The 19604-nt window shown below is 41.5% G+C and overlaps 1 protein-coding gene across 1 annotated transcript in view; it reads right to left on the bottom strand.

Moving 5' to 3' along the window:
* Positions 1-19463, bottom strand: part of atp9b (ATPase phospholipid transporting 9B) — a 32798-nt gene extending 13335 nt beyond the window's left edge. The window contains exons 1-13 of the mRNA XM_061093154.1: positions 19384-19463; positions 17614-17787; positions 14018-14168; positions 12446-12559; positions 12039-12147; positions 11361-11419; positions 10888-10939; positions 9070-9164; positions 7816-7896; positions 6132-6207; positions 4400-4476; positions 1018-1178; positions 455-597 (exon numbers count right to left, since the gene is read on the bottom strand). Of these exons, the coding sequence (XP_060949137.1) occupies positions 455-597; positions 1018-1178; positions 4400-4476; positions 6132-6207; positions 7816-7896; positions 9070-9164; positions 10888-10939; positions 11361-11419; positions 12039-12147; positions 12446-12559; positions 14018-14168; positions 17614-17787; positions 19384-19463 (1372 nt within the window). The remainder of the gene's footprint in view (positions 1-454; positions 598-1017; positions 1179-4399; positions 4477-6131; positions 6208-7815; positions 7897-9069; positions 9165-10887; positions 10940-11360; positions 11420-12038; positions 12148-12445; positions 12560-14017; positions 14169-17613; positions 17788-19383) is intronic.
* Positions 19464-19604: the final 141 nt, after the last annotated feature.

Here is a 19604-nt window from a genome sequence, read left to right as displayed (position 1 = left end):
CTTTAACTATCAACCTGGATGAATTGGCTGCATGGCTAATCTATTCCTACCTCAGATCAGTGAAGTAAGACAAAGACGCATGTCAGGGCCACCACAGGAGTTTATCACACTGACACACCGGCCAGCATTAGTGAGGAGCAGCTATTTGTTATTGGGAGAATCAGGCCCTGATAGTGAAGTGATATTTAAAGAGGCCTAAATAGAACCTGGAGAATGAAGTCCTTTGTTTGTTTGTTTTTTTTCGGAATTATGCGTATTATCTATTTAAATGTTAGATAATAATGTGTCTTTATATTAAACTTTGTACAGAGTAAAATGTTGTGAATGAATGATAAACAAAAGGGCAACATCTGATGGAGGATTCAAGTGGTTTTGTCATTTGTATAAATTATACAGTTTATTTAAGAACCAACAATATTGCGTGAATGTTTCTTCACTGTGTTTGGACTCGTACCCGTCTTGTCTGTGAGAAGGTAAACCACTCGGCCCAGTTCTTCAGGGATGGTGCTGGTCCTCACAACGGTGCCGGGGATGTTTTCGTCTTTCATGATCATCCAGCCGTAGGCCGACTTCCCCATGTCCAGATTCACACGCAGGCTGCGAACGAGGGGAGAGAAACAAACTGTAACACTGAAGAGAAAACACATTTCTACTTTTTTAAATGCTATGCTGAGCATTTAAGTCTGAAATCATGGCGTCATTAACGCAAACCAACTTGAACCTTTGCATTTTTCTTCTCTTTTATGTGTTTTATAGGAGGTAGGCCCCCACAATAGCTCTTGAAATGGGCCCCCAGATGCTTAAGGCTGCCTCTGACAATATGTCCACATAAAAGAGCTCATTGTACAATTTAATAGACTGAAAACAAAGACAGCCGACTTTTTTTTCCAAAGCTGGAATAGTAGATTTTCAAATGAATTTGTTGCATTTCCAATAAAATGACTGCTTAACTTAACTTTTTGTTTGTTGTCACAGAAAAACAGAATACAATCCATCTCACAGAAAGAAGAGTTGTACCTGATGGGGATGATGTAGGAGAAAAGCACGATGAATCGGAAGAGGTTACGGAACCACGGACCCACAAACCCCTGCAGCGCTATCATGACAACGGACAGAACCACCTGGGCCAGGAACAGGGCCTTGGTGAGGCGGTTCAGCTCCAGGTCCAGCAGGCCGACCTTTGGGGGCGAGAGGTCAGAGGTCACAGCAAGAAGACATTACAGAGTAAAATGTCCTACAAACTGTTTAGAGATTTTAGTTTCATTCTTTAATTGTAAGTAATAAAATCTGTGGGAGGCGTTTATTATAAGTGAGACACTCTGTAGCTCACATACAACTGTGTTTGTTTAAAACCACTTCAACAATAAATAAACTTAAGAAATTAAGTCCAGACTGGAGATCAAGTGGAAACATTTAATTTCTTTTTTTGACAACCTTTTCTAGAGGCGTCTTTTTGTAACTTTCCCATCTGCTCCAAAAACCTTACCACATGCTACACAGGGAGAAAAAAAAACACAAAGCCAATGAAAGACATTCTTAGCTTCAGGCTTTTATCATGCAAACTGTGTGTGTTCAGCTATGAAGAAGTTTATTTGTTGCACTATTGTGTGGAAAACTACAAACATGTCAGGCTGAAGTATTATTCCTGAAAGCAACAGACAGTCAAAGGGCCTCAGAAACAGAGAAAGTTCCCATATTGAGCTGTTCTCTGGAAAAAAAAAAAGAAAAGGAGGGGGTCAGAGTTGTCTTATTTTTTCGAGTGTATCTTCCAGCCAATGGAGCATGTGGGAAAAAGATGTCAAATAAAGAAGCGCCCTTCCCCTTTCTGGCAGCGCTCACAGCAGAGCCCTGTACACAGAGGGCTTTCATCTGACGCACCACGCTTACAAAAACAGCAGAACATAACATCTCTCCTCCCTCAAATAAAAGGAACCTCGCTGAAAAGGAGGGGAGGGGAGAAGCACATATAAAAAAAAAGCAGCAAAATTCCTCCACTGCCTAAACCCCCACCAAGCCCATTCCCCTGAGGACTGGGAGAGCTGGGAGCCCAGTGTGACTGATTTATCAGTTGCTGTTAATGTCCCAGTAGCGGAGTGCGGAAAAAGGGAAAAGGGTGAGGAGAGAGGGAGAGGGTGGTATCTCCCCACCCCAGTGCCTCCCTACATGGTTCATGGTTGAGCAATTGAGAAAAATAGGGGGTCTGGGTGGATTAAAACCAAGAAAAATTAAGACAGTGCATGCCTGAAAAGCAAGAGATCCCCTTCTGCTTGAACAATGGCTGGTCTAAATTTTTCCAGGCTTTGCCCGGGATCAGATGAAGTCATTACTCATTCAGTCAAGGAGGGGGGGGTGGGGGGGGGAGGACTCAATTACCTCAACCTAAAGATGCTATCAATGAATAAAAAGTGCATATTTTACTCCATTCATCTCTTGAAAGGAATGATTCAATCTGCCTGTGTGGCTGGTATTTTATCAAGTGTGTGAAATCTGATGAAGAATTGCAGCGAACATGAATAACCATGAGTTAAAACCTAAAGAAGAATATCGGGCAACAGTCCGGCAGCAGTTTGTTGTTTGGAGCTTGTGACGCTGGCAAATGGAGGAAGTCAAGAAAATAAACTGAAATTGATTTTGGCCGTAAACAGCTTTAAGTTTCAACGTGTTTTTTCCCCGAGCAGGACAGTTTGAGAGAGAGAGAGAGGTGAAGTGGAGCGAAGCGCTGGGACTCGGAGACGCAACAAACAAAACAATCTTTATGAAGAGCAGCCGCTTGTCTCTTTACTCAGAGAGAGAGAGATCTGTCCAACGACTCTGACACACAGAGTGAGTCCGTCCCGTGTCCTGTCAGATTGATCAAGTGCAGGCATTGTCCTGGCCGGTGTCACAACAGATTATATGAGGCCAAAACGTTCCCGGGACTTCAGCCGCACTGTATCGACTTTCTCCCGCAATCTCCAGTCTCCATATTGGCACTTCTGACATCATCTCCTTGAAATATTGAATTCCTCTCAGCTGGCGGGCTTACACAAAACACCGGCCCCCTGCGGTTCGACCGGCCACATCAGCGTTCCTTATAGAAGAAGCTGGAGTCAAAACAGCGCTGCAGCAGGAAGGGCTGTGTGTTGTTGTGCCAGGAGGAGATGGAGGTGTTAACTTTGTGTGTTAAAGTCACACACTGCCTCCCAGATGCTTTAAAACACCGCTTCTTTTAACTGAGCTGTGTCTATTCCAGGTAAAATCTTATATTCAGAGTCAAATTATCATCAATCTCCTCAATCTGGAGGACAAAAACACTCGATGGGGATTCAGTGGGATTAACGTCCTGCTGCAAAATGTCATTTAAATCCTCGGTTAGTTAATTTGCCTTTTGGTTAATTAGCAACCGGCTCTGACCTTTAGCACGGACAGGTCCAACTTTATCTGGAAAGTCAAGGTTAGAAAAGCACCTTGCCACAGTGATTGATTAGTGATTAGAGGCGGGGGAACGAAGATGGCATGAGGGGAACTTGGAGCAGATGTTACTTTGTGTGTTTCAATGACTCGCTGCAGCTTTGACAAAACATTTGTGTTCACGCTGGCCTCACCTCACAGGGCTTTAGCACTTTTATCATCTGTTAGAACTTTAAAGTTTACACATGAACACTGACTCTGACTCTGCCCCCCCCTCGCACATAATTTATCTCAATTCTTACTGTATATATTATTGTTCTTACTATATATATTGTTGGGTTTTTTTACGTACAGTGGCAATTTCAAATATTTCCAATATATGCAACTGTTCAGTTTACTAAGAGGTTAACTTAATTTAACCTCAGTTGACAAGTCACCAGAGTTAGTTTTACACACAACACACACACACACAGCTGTTTTCCTTGTAAATGAATATCAACGGTCACCGCCTATTCCAGAAAATCTCTGCACCTTAGCACTGTACGTGCCCATAACTCTCTCACTGTATATATTGTTTTGTTTTATATTGTTTTAATATCTGATTGTTATTTATGTGCACCAACCACACCAAAGCAATTTCCTGTATGTGAATATATACTTGGCAATTAAAAGAATTCTGATTCTGATTCTGATTTTAATTTCCCAGGTTTGTCTAGGATGTGTAAGCAAGATATCCCATTAAAGTTGTTAAGGTCTGTTATCCTCAAAATCAAGTAAAATCTTTCAAAGTGCGGTCACCTCCTTTCTGCAATTTAATGATATTTTACAAACCAAACTATGGATTGGATGTGAAATAAAGCAGATAAACTCAAAATGAAAATAATCATAGTATATAATCATAACACCCTCGTAATGCCATTATTTCTTAAGGCATCGGCAATTTAAAAAACTCTCAAACTTAAATCTGAGAACTTGCTGGTTTTCCTGCCGAGATCTCAGTGGTGTTCACCTTGTTTTTGGCGAAGGACGTGTTCAGAACGCTTCTGGTCTCCTTGCCGGTGTAGATCACAACCCCTATCACCGTGCCTGCCAAGAGGAGAGAGACAAAGAAAGTAATGCTGCTCATTAACTGAACCTCACCCCCCACCATCTCGCTCTCACACACACACACACACACACACACACAAACATACATGCACACACACACACACAGACACACAAACATACATGCACACACACACTCATCTTGGTCAAGTAAGATGAACGGCAGGAGAGGAAACACAATAAGGCTGAGCTGAGGCGGTTTTGTCTCATTGCCAATCAAGCCAACAGACAGGAGTTTAATACGTTTAGACTCTCGAGGCCTTCAGCCGCCCGATACTGAAGCTCATAAAACCTGATCAATATGCTTCCATCTTTATTTGCCAATTCATTACAGTGGCTTTATTACAAAGGATTAATGGATCATTAATATTAAATGAGCTTAATGGGAGAGCAAAGGCGCTAATAAACCTAAATACTAGCCCGGAAATCCCTGAACTGTAATAAATGGGAAGAAAGTAAAAATGAGCAGAAAACAGAAGAAAGGAAAGTGTGAAGACAACAAGAGGAAGAGAGAAGCAACCAGTGGTTTGAGAGAAAGCTGATGAATCGCTCTGAGATATTAAGCGAGGTGACAAACGGTGAGTGGCTCAGCGTGCGGCCCGGGCTTCAATTTGAATATGCGAGCAACTAATTCCCTCATCACAGCTGGACTGGGGCCTGTGAGAGTGTGAACACAAGGAGATCTGGGTTGGTTCAAGTGCTCAGAACGGCAATGGAAGTGTCTGTCAAGGAGACGCTTGTGAGGAACAATGACATTCCCAAGCAGAGATGATGTAAGGCAGGCTTTTTGTGTGTCTCTCCGTGTGTGTGTGTTTCTGTGTGTGTCTGTGTGTGTCTTCTTCCGGTCAAGGTCAGGCCAGAGGAGAGAGCAGCACCGCAAATCAATGGTGTGGCCATCAGCGAGAGCGTCAGAAACACTCTCAACTGACACAACTGTTTCTGTGGGGGATCGCTTTGTTGAGGCCAGGCAGGATTACCTCCACTGTGGGTTTTCTCAGAGTTATTCAAACAAGGAGTAAAACGCCTCCTAAGTTTCATGCCGTGCATCCTTTGTGCAAACTGCGAGACCCGGCTACAGCCATACTCATACGTCTGCGTCTTAAAACAGCGCTGGGAGACAAAGATTAATAAGAGCTTTTGTCTGTCCTTAGTACAAAGCAGCCACAGAGTTATGGGTTATTTTAAATCTAAAAAGTATTGGTGCAGATGTAGCCCAAGTAGAATCACTTAAATTACAAAATACAATGATTTGCATAGAAGCGACTGGATTTGTTCCTATTTAAAAAATGTAAAGTCTGAAAATCACAACAAATTAAAATGTGTGTCAGTGTGTGACTGTGTGTTTCCATCAACAACCATGTTTATTGTGTGTGTGTCACTGGATGAGGCTGATATTCAACAAGGGCCCCAGTCTGGACTTGAATCAGGTTCATTGATACTTCTAGTAACTCCACTCCTCTTAATTAGCATTCACTCTTTTTTGGTGAAGTGGTGGCATTGAAGAATTGAACACCATCAGTGATTCTGCCGTGTGTTGGAAATGTTCTAAATGTGGCTTCAAGGCATCTTCTGAAAAAAAATTTAATATCTTATTTCTAGCTACAAATGGACTTTTGATTTGACTAATGTTCACTTACCAGATGCAACAACTGTACTCGCCCACAGAGTGTTTTCAATACTCAGACTTTCATGGACCTGAGGGTCGGCATCTTCCTACAACAACAAAAAACAAAAAACAAATAAAACTTGTGACCAGTTGATTTGACCTCCTCAGTAAACCACAGTTCTTAAGCTTTGTTTAAAACCTTATTTTTTACATGATAAACTCTCTAACGCTACGGAGTCACTGAACACGACCCAGCGGCAGAGGAGAGATAACCTCAACGAGGTGAATTTATTTCTGCAATTAGCCGACTGCTAATTGGTATTGCTCAGTGAAGCCCTGGAGCAGATAACGAAAACAAAACCGAGACCAGCAGGTCATGAATTTTGCTTTTAGACTTAATAGGACAAGTGATGCGCTAAAGCAATAAATTCTCTTAAAAAAGAAATTTGCAGCTGAAATCAACTTTGGTTTTTCACTTTTTGACTTTATTAAACTTGTTGTCTTCAGCTGAGATGATTGTTTTGGTGGTTTTAAAGATTTTTTTTTACTTTCATAATAAAATATAAAATCTAAGCAGTGGAATAAAATCTTTTGCCATTTTATTTAAAGTTTTTTGGCAAAAGTTTAAATACAAAATAAATACTGTAGCTGAGAACGACTGAGTCCAGCAGATTGGCCGGTATCCGCCGTGCCGTTAATCTTCACAAGCACCTGACACGGTTGTGCAGACTGTGGTGATACAGTAGTCCCTTTATCAATACGTTCACTAGATTTGGCATGGTGATAGAGGCTCCTTTTAAAAAACAGTATAGAGAGAGTGCATGTAGATGAGATTTCAGTGATGAATATGCCCCCGGAGAGCCTCCTGTTTCACCCTCCCCGTTTCGCCCCTCTCACTTAAATAAAGACAAATGCTGAAAACGCCATGAGTCAGGAGTGCAGAGTCAAGGCTCCAGTTTCGGCTCGAATGGCTCTCCTGATATGATAATTATGATACCCAAGCACCCACATCCTGTCAGTCCACTCACACACGGGGAAGAGACGCATGAAAAATAAATGGCAGTTGGCAGCACGCTTGACCGCTCTGACATTGACATCGCACGACGGTGTTCATAACTGCCGAGGGTCTCAACGGAGAGAGACCACAAGAAACAAAGCCACAATATCCGCCCTTAAGGAAAGAAAAAAAAAAAAAAGAAACCCTCATAAATAGGTAAGTTCATTTGCTGCGGATCTGTGGGAACCCATTTTTTTTCCCATCCTGCTCGGACTAAAAGCACACGCTATGCAAAGGAAGGCCGCGGAGGATGAATGAGCGGAGGAAGTGCTCGCTCACTAAGCCTGGTGTGTGGCCAAGAGTGAAGACGGGCCACAAAGCCTCCCTTTGTACCGGAGCTCTCCTCTCTGTGGGGGCTGCACTAATCTCCTATTAATAAAAAAAAGAAAGGAGAGTAAAAAAAAAAAAAAAAATCACTGAGCAACAAGCAAGACGGGATGGATGGAGCTGGAGCCGCGAGAACCTGCCTGTGATGTAAGAGGCATGCCTGCTGGAGATAACAACGGGCCCGCATGGACACACAGGCGCTCATTGTTGCCGCTTGTCAACATATTGCCGAGATACACATCTTCTACGTCAGCCCGGTTTCTATAGGAGAATCTGCATGTGTTTGAGATTTGTTTTACAGCTCATAAATACGTCAGCGAGGCTACTGTACCCGTGTGAAGTTCCCCTCGAAGCTGTGGATGTCCAGCTGTGGCTTCTGGGCGTAGACGTAGGCGCTGATGGAGAAGAGGTCCTGAGACAAGGAGACGCGACAGAAACACAGGAGATTTAAGGCCCGACTATTGTGAAGACTCAAGGCAAAGTCTTTAAGTTGTAAAACATGTTGCAGAGATTTAGGGTCTTTAAATGTAACTAAACTACACCAGTCAGCTACTAGTTCTGCTCGTCCTTCTTCTATTCATTCAGCTCAGGCCGTTATTTTAAACCACTTTACATAAAGCTCAGCGTGTGTACGATGATATAAATTGTAGTAGAAATAAATAACATTAAATACTGTCTCGACAGCTTCTCAAAAGATATCAAATCTATATTAAAAATCTATTTCTTTAAGTTTTCATAAAATCTGAGTTTAAGCAGTTCTATGTGCAGCCTTGTTTCAAAATGAATCCCTGGAATTATGATAAAAAAAGAGGAGAAATAACACAAAAATTTTGAAACCTCAAAAAACACGACACATTAACCCACAACAAGTCTTCAGTCATATGTTCCTCTCGGTCATCGAGTGAACAAGTGAGACTGCCGCCTCTGACCCGTCGAGAACTCAACACCAGCCTTCTCACCCATAGTGGAACAAAATTGATTGTAAACATTAAATTATTCAGACAGGCAGTTGTGCGTCTGCAGTGACCGCTCCGCCCTGGGTCGAGCTCAGATAGTGTTCTCCTGCTGAGAGCCGGGGCCGAGCGGTTAAAGCGGAGCGGTGGAGATTGTTTTACTGAAGCCCCAGTGGAGAGTCATGTTGATCGAGCATCTTTACAGGCAAAGGCTCAGAGAGACGCTGAGGAAAACACGGCTGGAGAACTTAAACAACCACGATCTGAAACACACTGGTCTCACAGTAAAGTTCTGCTGGGATTCAAACAAAGGGTTTCTTTAGTAGTTGAGAGTAGAGGCTCTTTCGCCGAGTGACTTGTTGAAACTTTAATTCTCTGATCACATTAAGTGGCGAGAAAAAAAAAGAGAAGCCCCATCAACTCAACCTAAATCTTGAGTATCGCCTCTGGTTTAAAAGGAAGCTGCTGCTGTCAGGTCCAGGCTGTTCCTGCTGTCTGTCATCGGTGATTAGGTTTCCATCACAGCTCAGACGTCTTCATTTAATGAGCAATGCTTTTAGCGATCACACAACACTCGTTCGCAGTCAGTTTGTCTGTTACCAGAGATTCACTGCATTGTAATGTATCCATACCCCCACTGCAGGCAGCCGCTGTGTGCAGCCCACAGCGACTTTCAGTTTCCAGTCCGTTTCTCCGTCCAGCTGATCGGTTCGGATGAAACACGAACCTGAAGAAAAACAGATTGGAGGTGTTGTTTAGATTGTTTTGTGTGTCATGGTTTGTGCTGCTCACTTGAATAGATGAATAAATTCTGATTCTTAACAGTGTATCCAAGAGAAGCATCTTCAAACACATGTCCCCTCTCTTTAATTAATGAATATAATCCTGTTTAAAACTGACTTCCAACACTTCAGGACAAAATAATCATGTCCTTGCATCGTTTATCTATTTGACCGAGACTTACTAAAAGGATTTTTTATCACAATTCAACTTCAAGCTCAATTCTGTGTGCAAATCAATTCAATATGTTGAATATTTGTAGGAGGAACATTGTTATTGATTCTGTCAAAGATGAATTGCTTTTATAACCATTTAAAACAAATAATTAATGATTGTGCATGATTTCATTTAAATTCAATGATAAATATGAGACATTTTTGAAAACCCTGTAACAACTGGTATTTGGAAGGAATTTGTGTGGCTGAATAGATTAGATATAATATTTTTAAAACCTCTTTGTGCCACACTATATACTGGTGTGTAAAAGTCACGTTAATAAACTGATGTTTATGTGCATCACCGACCGTGCAGCACATTAACACGGAGCCTGTTGCGGACTCCACGAGGTCCGATGAATGTTGAGCGGTGGTGACCTGCATTGATCTGAGGTAATATTACATATGAAACTGATGGATGAGAGCAGCTATTTGACAGAGAGGGTAAAGGGCAGCTATAAACCATCCATGGAGGGTTAACTACGATGGGAAACATTAACACAAGGAGGATGATTCATGCTCTCCTTCTGCTGCAGTGGCAGTTCAGCTACTCACATAACACTACTGCAGTGTCTGTGTGTGTGTGTGTGTGTGTGTGTGAAAGACAAAGTACATGAGACTGTGGCGGTGAGGGAGTGTTTATGTATGTCTGTGAGTGTGTTGGAGCCATAGAGACATCAACAACTCCCCGTCAGGCTTATTGACACATCGAAGATTGATGGAAATGATGTCCTCAGAACATTTCCTCCCGATGCCCCTCAGAAAAGAGCCAGCATCTCACACAGCTCATTGATTCATTGGAATTTACATCATCAGTCACTCGAACAATGCAAAATACATCATATGAATCACACGCGGCCTTGATCGGATGATGTCAAAGGACAGGACGTGTGGGGAAAAGTCACATTTCTCACGCAAACGATCTTGACACAGTGTTAAAGAGCCACAGGGCAAACAAAGTTCAGCAGAGCAGCGCTCGGTCCAACATGCAGCTTTACACGATCGCTCTACATGGAAGGGCGAGACCTTAACAATTATAAAGTGCTGTGAGATAATGTATATTATGATTTGGCGCTATACAAATAAAATTGAATTACCATTTCATCTGGCTTTCAATTGAGTCTGTATATTTGATATGCTCAAGAGAGAAAGAGAACGTTCAGGGTGAGGAGTGGGAGTGAGAGAGGAAACATTCAACTGTGCGTTATTTTGTTTAATGGAAATTTGTACCCCTTTGATTCTGTAATGTTTAATAAACTGAGACATTTCACCTCTTTATCCATGAGCCCTGTTTACAAATCTGAGGGCTGGGAGTCAAATAGCAGAACTTATAGGGTAAAGGGTAATTTTGCAACCTACTAGCAGGATCATTATGAAAGGATGCTACTGCAGATTTACTTTTTCTTCCATATTGTCTATCTCACTTTAAATAACAGAAACTCTTTGCCTGCTCACCATTTTTCTCAGATGTTCTCATGAATATCATGTCTGCAGGAATCCTTTGGTTCTACAAAAAGACAGGAAAAGAAAAAACAAAAGGGTGTAACTGGCAGCGTGTTATCGAGCACTGTGGCAAAAGCCCTAAGAATCTCACTGAATAATTAAACAAGGTCAATACCTTGACCAGAGAGCGAAGGAGAATCAGTTTTTTAAAAGTCTGGCTTAACGTACTAATGGAAATTTAACTTGTCCACTTTCCAGCAGCAGCTAGATTTCATGTCGGCTGAGCTGAAACCCAAGATCACACGCTGAACAGGTCGAGTGTTGTTGTCTCACAAGTGCATTATCAGTTTCACAGTCACAGCTCCGGCACAACTGTAATCAACACTGCGGACTGACATTTTAAATATAGTTATGTCATTCTGCCTTTAGCACCCAGTCATTTTACTCTAATTCCCTTTAAGATCCTCGAAAATAACATGTTTTACCTTCTCAACAATGATTAGGTCTCCCACTTGTATGTCTGAACTCTTCACTTGGATTTTACCTGAGGAAAAAACAAAGGTTGTATCAAGAAAACAGATTAAAATTAGACTTTTCCGATTTAAATAGAAATGAAGTATTATGATGGCATTGATTTCTGACCTAAGACAAATCAAACCCACTCTTAAAACCACAACCCAATTATTGCTCTGACTCTTCTTCTTCTCTCACCCTCTAACGGATTGATGACCCTCAGCGTGATAGAGTAATACCCTCCTGTTTCATCTCTGCTCTGAGATACAGACTAAAACCATGGAACACGGGGTCACTCTCAGTTATATCGCCTGAATATCTGCTGCGACCCTCCTGTTCTTCTTCTGCTGCTCATGCACACGAGCGCACACTTCAGCCCACGGTCACAAATACCACACATGGGGATTTCACCACACATTCAACAAAAGGGACAGATCTTAGATCATATGCTCTGGAGGAATCGAGAGAGAAAAATCAATGCAATTACAGCGAGACGGATGACTTCAGTTACAAGTGTAGATCCAGTGGGTCGCTGTCTCTAAATTGCAAAGGGGAGCAGCTTGACAATGCACTGGAAAATATCCATTATCATAATGTCAGCAAACAGTTGCTGGCACGAGGAGGCGAGTGGATTGATATCTGTCACTGACCTCTCACGGTGAGCTTGCTGTACAGTTGGGAGTTCATCTCTTTGTCGCGCTGGTAGCGTCGCACTTCGTCCACGGCCTCTCGTGCCATCGTAACGGCCATCACGAAACCCTGGGAGACAAAAGAGCAATTTTAAAAAACTCATGTATCACACCTGAGAGTTTAGAAAGGTTCATTTATACAAGACACACGTTAGAAGAAAAGGTTTATCAGAGTTTAATCTCAAGACACTCAAAGCCGAAATCTAAATACTTTGTTGTAGAAATAATTGTCTGACAATCAACTAATGTAACATTAAACATTATAATTAAAAAATTAGAACATCTATAAATACACATGAGTAACATATGTGGCATAATCCAGGGCCAACAGTCTTTCAGAAAATGAGTGAAAACTGGAGTGCATTTACCAGAGGTGCCCAGTACGTGTACAAGTATCCGATTTTCAGCGATGGCACGAATTGGGAGCAGGCCACCACCAGAAAGTAGAGGTTGAGAAAGAACTTGAACTGCTGGTAGAGAACCTGAGAGGAGAGCAAGGAGACGAGGATTTCAGCGAGTTGAGGGAACACGTCAGCGAGGTGAGTCGAACACGATGACAGCCGGGACAACCAAGCAGGCGGGATGGGTTACTGCACGTGTTCGGGCCTGGAACTGGATACATGTTAATGCTCTTAACTTTACATTAACCTAATGGAAAACTCGGTTTAACAAACTTTTGTTTCAAAATGTCATTCAGGGGACGGATTTCATGACACGGGTACAATGTCGGTTGGTGTCTAGTAAAATATCGTACAAGACAAACAGGACAGGTTACCACAAGGATTGAAAATGGCACTCAGACCAAAATCTCCACTCCAAATCTGTCGTGCTCATTTGGACATAGTTCTTAAATTATTAAAGATACATATAAACTGTTGGTTATCTTATTTATCACCATTATCTCAGCTACACATTGGTGCTAATTACAGGTTTCTGCATAGCAGCAGAAAAGTACTACACACAAATGAAGCTACATTTAAATCCACTAGATCTCGTTTTAAATTTGGATTATGCGACACATCAGTCCCTTAATTATGATTTATTTATATTATCAAGATGCATTATTTAGTGGGAAATAGGTGAAAGTGTAAAGAAATCCTCATAATGGTGCAGAACCAACAAATTCCTGGATGCAACCCAAAACATTATGGGTTATTTCTTGGCCAATGTCCCATCCTTCCACCAAGTGTCATGCAAATCCTTTTAGTAGTTTCTGTGTAATCCTGTTCACAAACAAACCAACGGGATGAGAAACACACAACCTCCTTGGTGGAGGTAATGATTGAAGAAGGAGAAGAAACCAGACAAACCCCCTTAATTCACTTACAGCAAAGTGCCACCTGTAACGTATGGAGGTCTCTTTGCTAATGGGCCATCCATCAGCAGGCAGCCCTCAGTGTTCTATCCATCTAAGGTCAAATTTTGAATAATGTTTGCAATAATGAGAGTGTAGCGCATCGCCCATTGATCACATTGTCTCTGATAATCTGTGACTAGACACTACAGTTAATGGACCCCCTGACCTTTAGGGGGGAAATGCTCACTGCTAAACTCAATTTGTGTGTATTTAATAATTCAAAGTGGAAGCAGAGAAACAGAGCTGTTTCGTTCACCATCGATGAGAATATCTATGTCTCTAATAGACAGTTGACATTTTATAGCCCAGGCCAGAGGTGGCCCTCTTAATCATGGAACCATTTGCGTTTTAATAAGTAACTGATAGATCCCTAATGTGCCCTACGGTGTGCAGCCTTCACTTAATGACAGAGGAGTTAACAAGTAGATCCAGTGTGGGCTACTGGGCTTTATATACTGTTAATATGTGAAACCATCAGCGGATTTCCACCGAAAAGGATGCTGTGAAAGTTAATAAGAGTGGGAACAAAAGCCCTAACTGGAGCAAAGATCAGACCCTAAATTGTGAGTGTTGTTGGACTCACCCCAGGCACGAAGGTGAAGATGTTGTACTTCTGGTTTTTGATGCCATTCTTTGGATACTTCTCCTCACATTTCTCCGGGCAGCCGAGCCAAACGGTCCTGGCCTTCAGCGTCTTCTTCCGCCGAAACACGTGAAGCAGGCAGTCGAAGCAGCTGAGAGAAGAAAGACATGGATATGGTTTTGTATTTATTTATTACATCAACTCAATGGTGTCTCAGCATGTAGCTTTGAATAGTTTGGTTGCCTTCAACAATGGAATAAAGGGTTAAGAGATGATTAACCAGACAGGAACCTGATAAATCAGAAATTTCCTCTCACCTTTGCCATTTGTGTGGTTAAATTATGCATAACTGTTCGATTTCCTGGACTCTCAACCCAATAAATAATTCAATAAACAGAGCTGGAACAGGTTGCTATGTTTTAAGTGAGTTTTTGCAACTATAGACTACACCTTGTTCTAGTGAATGATCCAATACACTTTAGTAGTCTCACAAAGAATAGATTACAAATAATGAAACAGGTTAAATTGATATGCTAGTAAAAACATAATAGATCAATATTATCTCAAGTTAATTTAATTGAAAAACACCTTGAAAAAAATAAAATAAAAAAGCAATTTGGTCGGGGTTGGTTTTCAACTGTTGTGTAATTGGGACGATGGCTCAGAACATTCCTCTGGTTCTAAACAGTTAAAAGAAAGAAACTTAGGGAACTAGAAGGGAACTCAGAGAGAGAACATCTCCAAACGTTGAATAAAGAGAAAAATAAATATCTAATCCACTCTGAAAGTTTGTCCTTGGGCCTTAGCCCACCTTTCCACCAAGTTACAATTAATTTAATTAATTTGTTTGTCAGTGAAAACACAACCTCCTTGTCAGAGGTATTAAGGACAACTGAGGGTTGAGAGGAATGAGAACAACTATATTTCATATTTGCATTAGACATATCTTCGAAGTGTTTGTCATTCCATTTGTAACATTTATGCCGATACATAAATATCGAGCTCTTACTACAGACCATGTTCTTAACAAATATCAGGACCTCACAATGCAACAGCCTCATTCCTCATTCATTTTCTCAGCCGTTGGATCAATTTCCGGCGACTGAGCACCACGGCTCCATCCTCCAGTACTGATGTTATTTATATCTCTACTCTTGTCAGGGCTAATTAGATCTTCAAGGCTTATTCAGGTACAATCCTTCAAGGATGGTATTTGCTTCTAGCACATTGAATGATCTGAAAACTTCAGAATCACAGTCAAACAACACGGTAACCCTGAAGAACCAGGTATTCACTGTGTATTCAGACAAACATACAATGCTCCTTTAGTAGTTTCACCTCATGTTTAGCAATGTGCGTATCGTTCAAACAATATTATTCATGCGATATTATCAAAACTCCAAGAAGAGATTAGTGAAGTGGCAGAGTGTACATTGACATTCACTTTTTGAAAAAAGTATTTGACTTTCCATCAACCTGCTAATGACTACATTGGAGCTTATCTAGCATATCTGATATCAAAAGCAAACAGCGGTGTAGCGGGGGGGTAAATGACAACGAGAGCCGCTGGATGTGAGCACGACCTGAACTGGCACCTGGGGGGGGAGAGAGGGACGCGTGGCAGTGTATACCGTCATGCTGAGCGACTTGGCTTTTCCACTTTTTAAGCAAGTTGGCAAAACATGGAACTAAATAAATCAACTTTGGTAAAAAAGGTCTTGTTTGTATTGGCGCCGACGTTTCCCCCGGTCTCTGTGCTCTCCCAGGCCAGATTCATAAGAGCGATTATTTGAGCAAATGAATGCTATCCAAATAATATGCCATTTGAACAGTCGGGGCTTATTCACTGTGAATTATTTGTGTTTTATAATCCCACACTAAGCACACATAAAATTACTGGAAAGCATCAAACTGGTCAGCTGTGAAAAATCCGATTTGTTCATTAGCGGGGGGGATGGGGAGGGGGGGGGGGATCAATATGGGGCTTCAGCCGGAGATGCATCACTAACAACAAAAAACCACACCGGGAACAAAAATAAAAAAAAAAGAATATTCTATGAATATGTGACTTTCAGGGCAGTGAAGTGCTGCGCAAACATTTGTTTATGACTGTGACACTTTATTGTTCTGGCAAAAACAAACACTTGTCCCTTGGCCAGAAAGCAGCTTCTTCTTTAGAGGACAAAAGCTGTCAAATGAATCATTAGCCGGATAAACCGCCCGGTTCTGCTCTGTGACCTGAAAATCTTTTTGGACTGATGGTGCGCATCAAGGAACTCGACCAAAAATATGCTCTTATCCTCTTGTTGTCACTTCACGCTCAGCCGCCGGTGCGTTCGAAATCCACACTGATCGTCACAGGCAACATTATACACTACACACTACACATACATTTACTGGGAGATAACACAGACACACTACTTGTGGTGTGGTTAAAGAACAATGACTCTGACGTTAAAGTACAGCAGAGTCTTTTACTTCGGGTTGAAAGCAGCACACGTCTGTGAACTTTGCTCATTCAATACCTGACCTCTAAACCAATCTGGTGCTCTCATCCCCTTTTGGGTGTAGAAATCTTGTATATGTTATAGAAGCAGCTTAATGACAGTAAGAACATTATGCTTAATTTCAAATTCAAAACAATCAAGGGCCTTTCTCTCTTTTACGCAGGACAGCAGGAGATGATCCGGTTCTGACGAGTTTATAACAACAAGAAAATGTCAGGAACTTAAATTCTGCTGCATGTTTGACACCAGCGTTGACATGAAGGATACCTGTGCCTCATTTCTTGTGTCATCATGCACAGAGCGCTGTACCAACATATTGTCATCATTAAATCATTAATAATAACAGATATACCTCTGAACTTTTCTCATACAATACCTGACCTCTAAACCAGGGGTCTTCAACGTTTTTCAGGCCAAGGACCCCAAACTGATGGAACAATGGAGCAGGGACCCCTTACTATATATATTGGTTTAGTTTAAAAAATTGTGTTTTATATTAAACTGGACCTAGTGCCATGTTTACACATAGCTACTCTGTTATTGTGCATTCAATACTAAGCTATTCAAATAATACACAGGTTCATATATTCATGTTTTTATTATTGTGTGTCGCTGAATGAAAGATAACGTCTTCTGCCTCCATTTATCCGTTCGCTACAATATGTTGGATTCATTTTAATGTGTATTTGAAAACATTTAAATTTGTTGAAACAAATTTAAATTTTAAAATTATAAAAAATTTGCTAATCAAACCAAAATTTTGCGACCCCCCCGGCAGTACTTCCTGTTGAAGACCTCTGCTCTAAGCCAATCTTGTCCCCTCATCCCCTTTGGGTGAAGAAATATTGTATATGTTATACAAGTACCTTTATGAGACTAAGATCGTTATGCTAAATTTAAAATTCAAAACACTCAAGGACCTTTCTCTCTTTTACGTACGACAGCAGGAGATGATCCGGTTCTGACGAGTTTATAACAACAAGAAAATGTCAGGAAATACCATGCATCATTTCTTTGTGTCATCGTGCACAGAGCTCTGTACCAACATATTATAAGTTATTAAATCGTTAATAAAAACATCAGAACTACCTTCCGCAGAGAACCCTCCAGCCTCCGCAGAGGAACCAGCCGAGGCCCCTCTGCCTCCGGTTGACTCGGGCCCGGGGCAGCGTCTGGTAGTCGCTCTCATCGTTCTCAAAGCCCTCCTCCGACATCATCAGAGGCATCTCATCCAGGTTGGAGGGCTCATCCTCGAGGGAGTATCTGAGAGAGTCACACAATAACAACCTCAGATTGATAATGTCATGTCTGATGATAAGAAGAACACACTACTTTGGAAATAGAACACTACTTAGGGTGAGATACAGAAACACTTCCTGTCTTGTAACAGATGTGACATTATTTCCGTTGTGGTATAAGCAGCATTGTAATACAAATATAGAAACACAATAGAACTGTCTTCTTTCACTTTTCATCCGTAATGTTGATCACGACATTTCGATTTGGGGTCATTATTTTCATATAATTAGAAAACCTAGAAAACCTTAGCACCGCACGTGCCCATAACTTATTGTTTTTTATATTGTTGTTTTATGTCTAATTGTTGTTTTATGTTTTATGGACAGTGCACCAACCACACCAAGGCTATTTCCTGTATCTGCAAATATACTTGGCGAATAAAGTAATTCTGATTCTGATTCTGAACTTAAAGATACCTCCCAGTTAACTTAATAAATTCTCAACAGGTTTCAGTCAGACTGTATTTTAAAAGGAAACATATGCTGCTCATATTCCAGTTCAGAATTACTTGAAAAGGTTTATTTGCTCTTAAGGTTTGAAGACATCACTTTCCTCATTCTGTCCATTACTGTTTACAACATGTCTCGTGTAAACTCCACTTTCATTCTTCTAAAAGCCAAATAGAAAACCTGTATTCTCTCACTCAGACCCTCATGAAGACCAGTTAACTGAAACATATTTCAAAATTGGTGCCAAAGCAGAAATGGAATAGAGACTAAAGAAAGCCACAGAAACAAAACCAAGTTGATTATCAGAGCAATATAGTTTTAAAATATCGATAAGTTTATCCAATCAAATGGCTGAATATGCATCTATTTTAATAATATTTCCAAGAAGAAGGACGAGAAGGACAAATGACGAATGCAAGAACGTGGACTATGATTTCATCTCATCACTATTTTAATGAAACTACTTTAACACTAATCAAATCAACTTTATTTGTATTACGTCAAATCATAACAGACATTATCTCAACACACTTCGAGGTCAAGACTTTAAACATTACACAGAAACACAACAGTTCCCACAACAGAGAAAAACTAATCAACATCGAGTAGAACCTGAAATGTTTCAATTCACCATTTTTTAATTCTGTTAGTTTCAGTCCCACAGAGACGTGTGTCTGAATCTGAAGTCTCACCTTTGTGTGACTCACCTGAGCGATGACCACAACAACACTGACATGTGACAGGGGGGGGAGTCATGTGACTTTAAATTAAATGTCACCACAGACGAGTTGCTAACCGAAGCTAAAAAACACACACAACCACACACACACAGACACACACAGAGATTGTGTAGATCTGTTTACATGACACTAGTGAATCTGGATTAACTCCAACACGTGATAGTCTCTTGGTTCGCTGACCGGAAGAAGCTGTCACACGACACAAAATGCGCTTCCAGCTGTTAGCTTTAGCAACACAAAGCTAACAGCTAGCCGGACCGAGTTACCGCAGCGGGGGGACAAACGAGGCCGCCGGAGGGGAACCCTTCCCCCGGGAGGCTGCTCCGCACAGCCCGGGCCCGCACACGGAGCCCCGCGGGGCCGCCACGTACCTGGAGTGTCTGGCCGAGTTGTAATACGCGATTAACTTCGAGTTCTTCCGCACCGGATTTAACGGGATGCTGTCGGCCATCTTGGCTGGGCAGAGCGCGTCATGACGTCACGTTGAGAAAAAAAATCACGTACGCTCTAGGTTCTGCGGTGCGTTCAGAAGCTGAGTGTAAATATCGTAAATGTGAGACTCAAGATAGAAGAACCTGCAGAGTGGTTTAAT

The sequence above is a fragment of the Limanda limanda genome, chromosome 19, assembly GCF_963576545.1.
Source record: "Limanda limanda chromosome 19, fLimLim1.1, whole genome shotgun sequence".
Lineage (NCBI taxonomy): Eukaryota > Metazoa > Chordata > Actinopteri > Pleuronectiformes > Pleuronectidae > Limanda > Limanda limanda.
The sequence above is the reverse complement of the archived record's forward strand: the minus strand, read 5'-3'. Positions and strand labels throughout refer to the sequence as shown.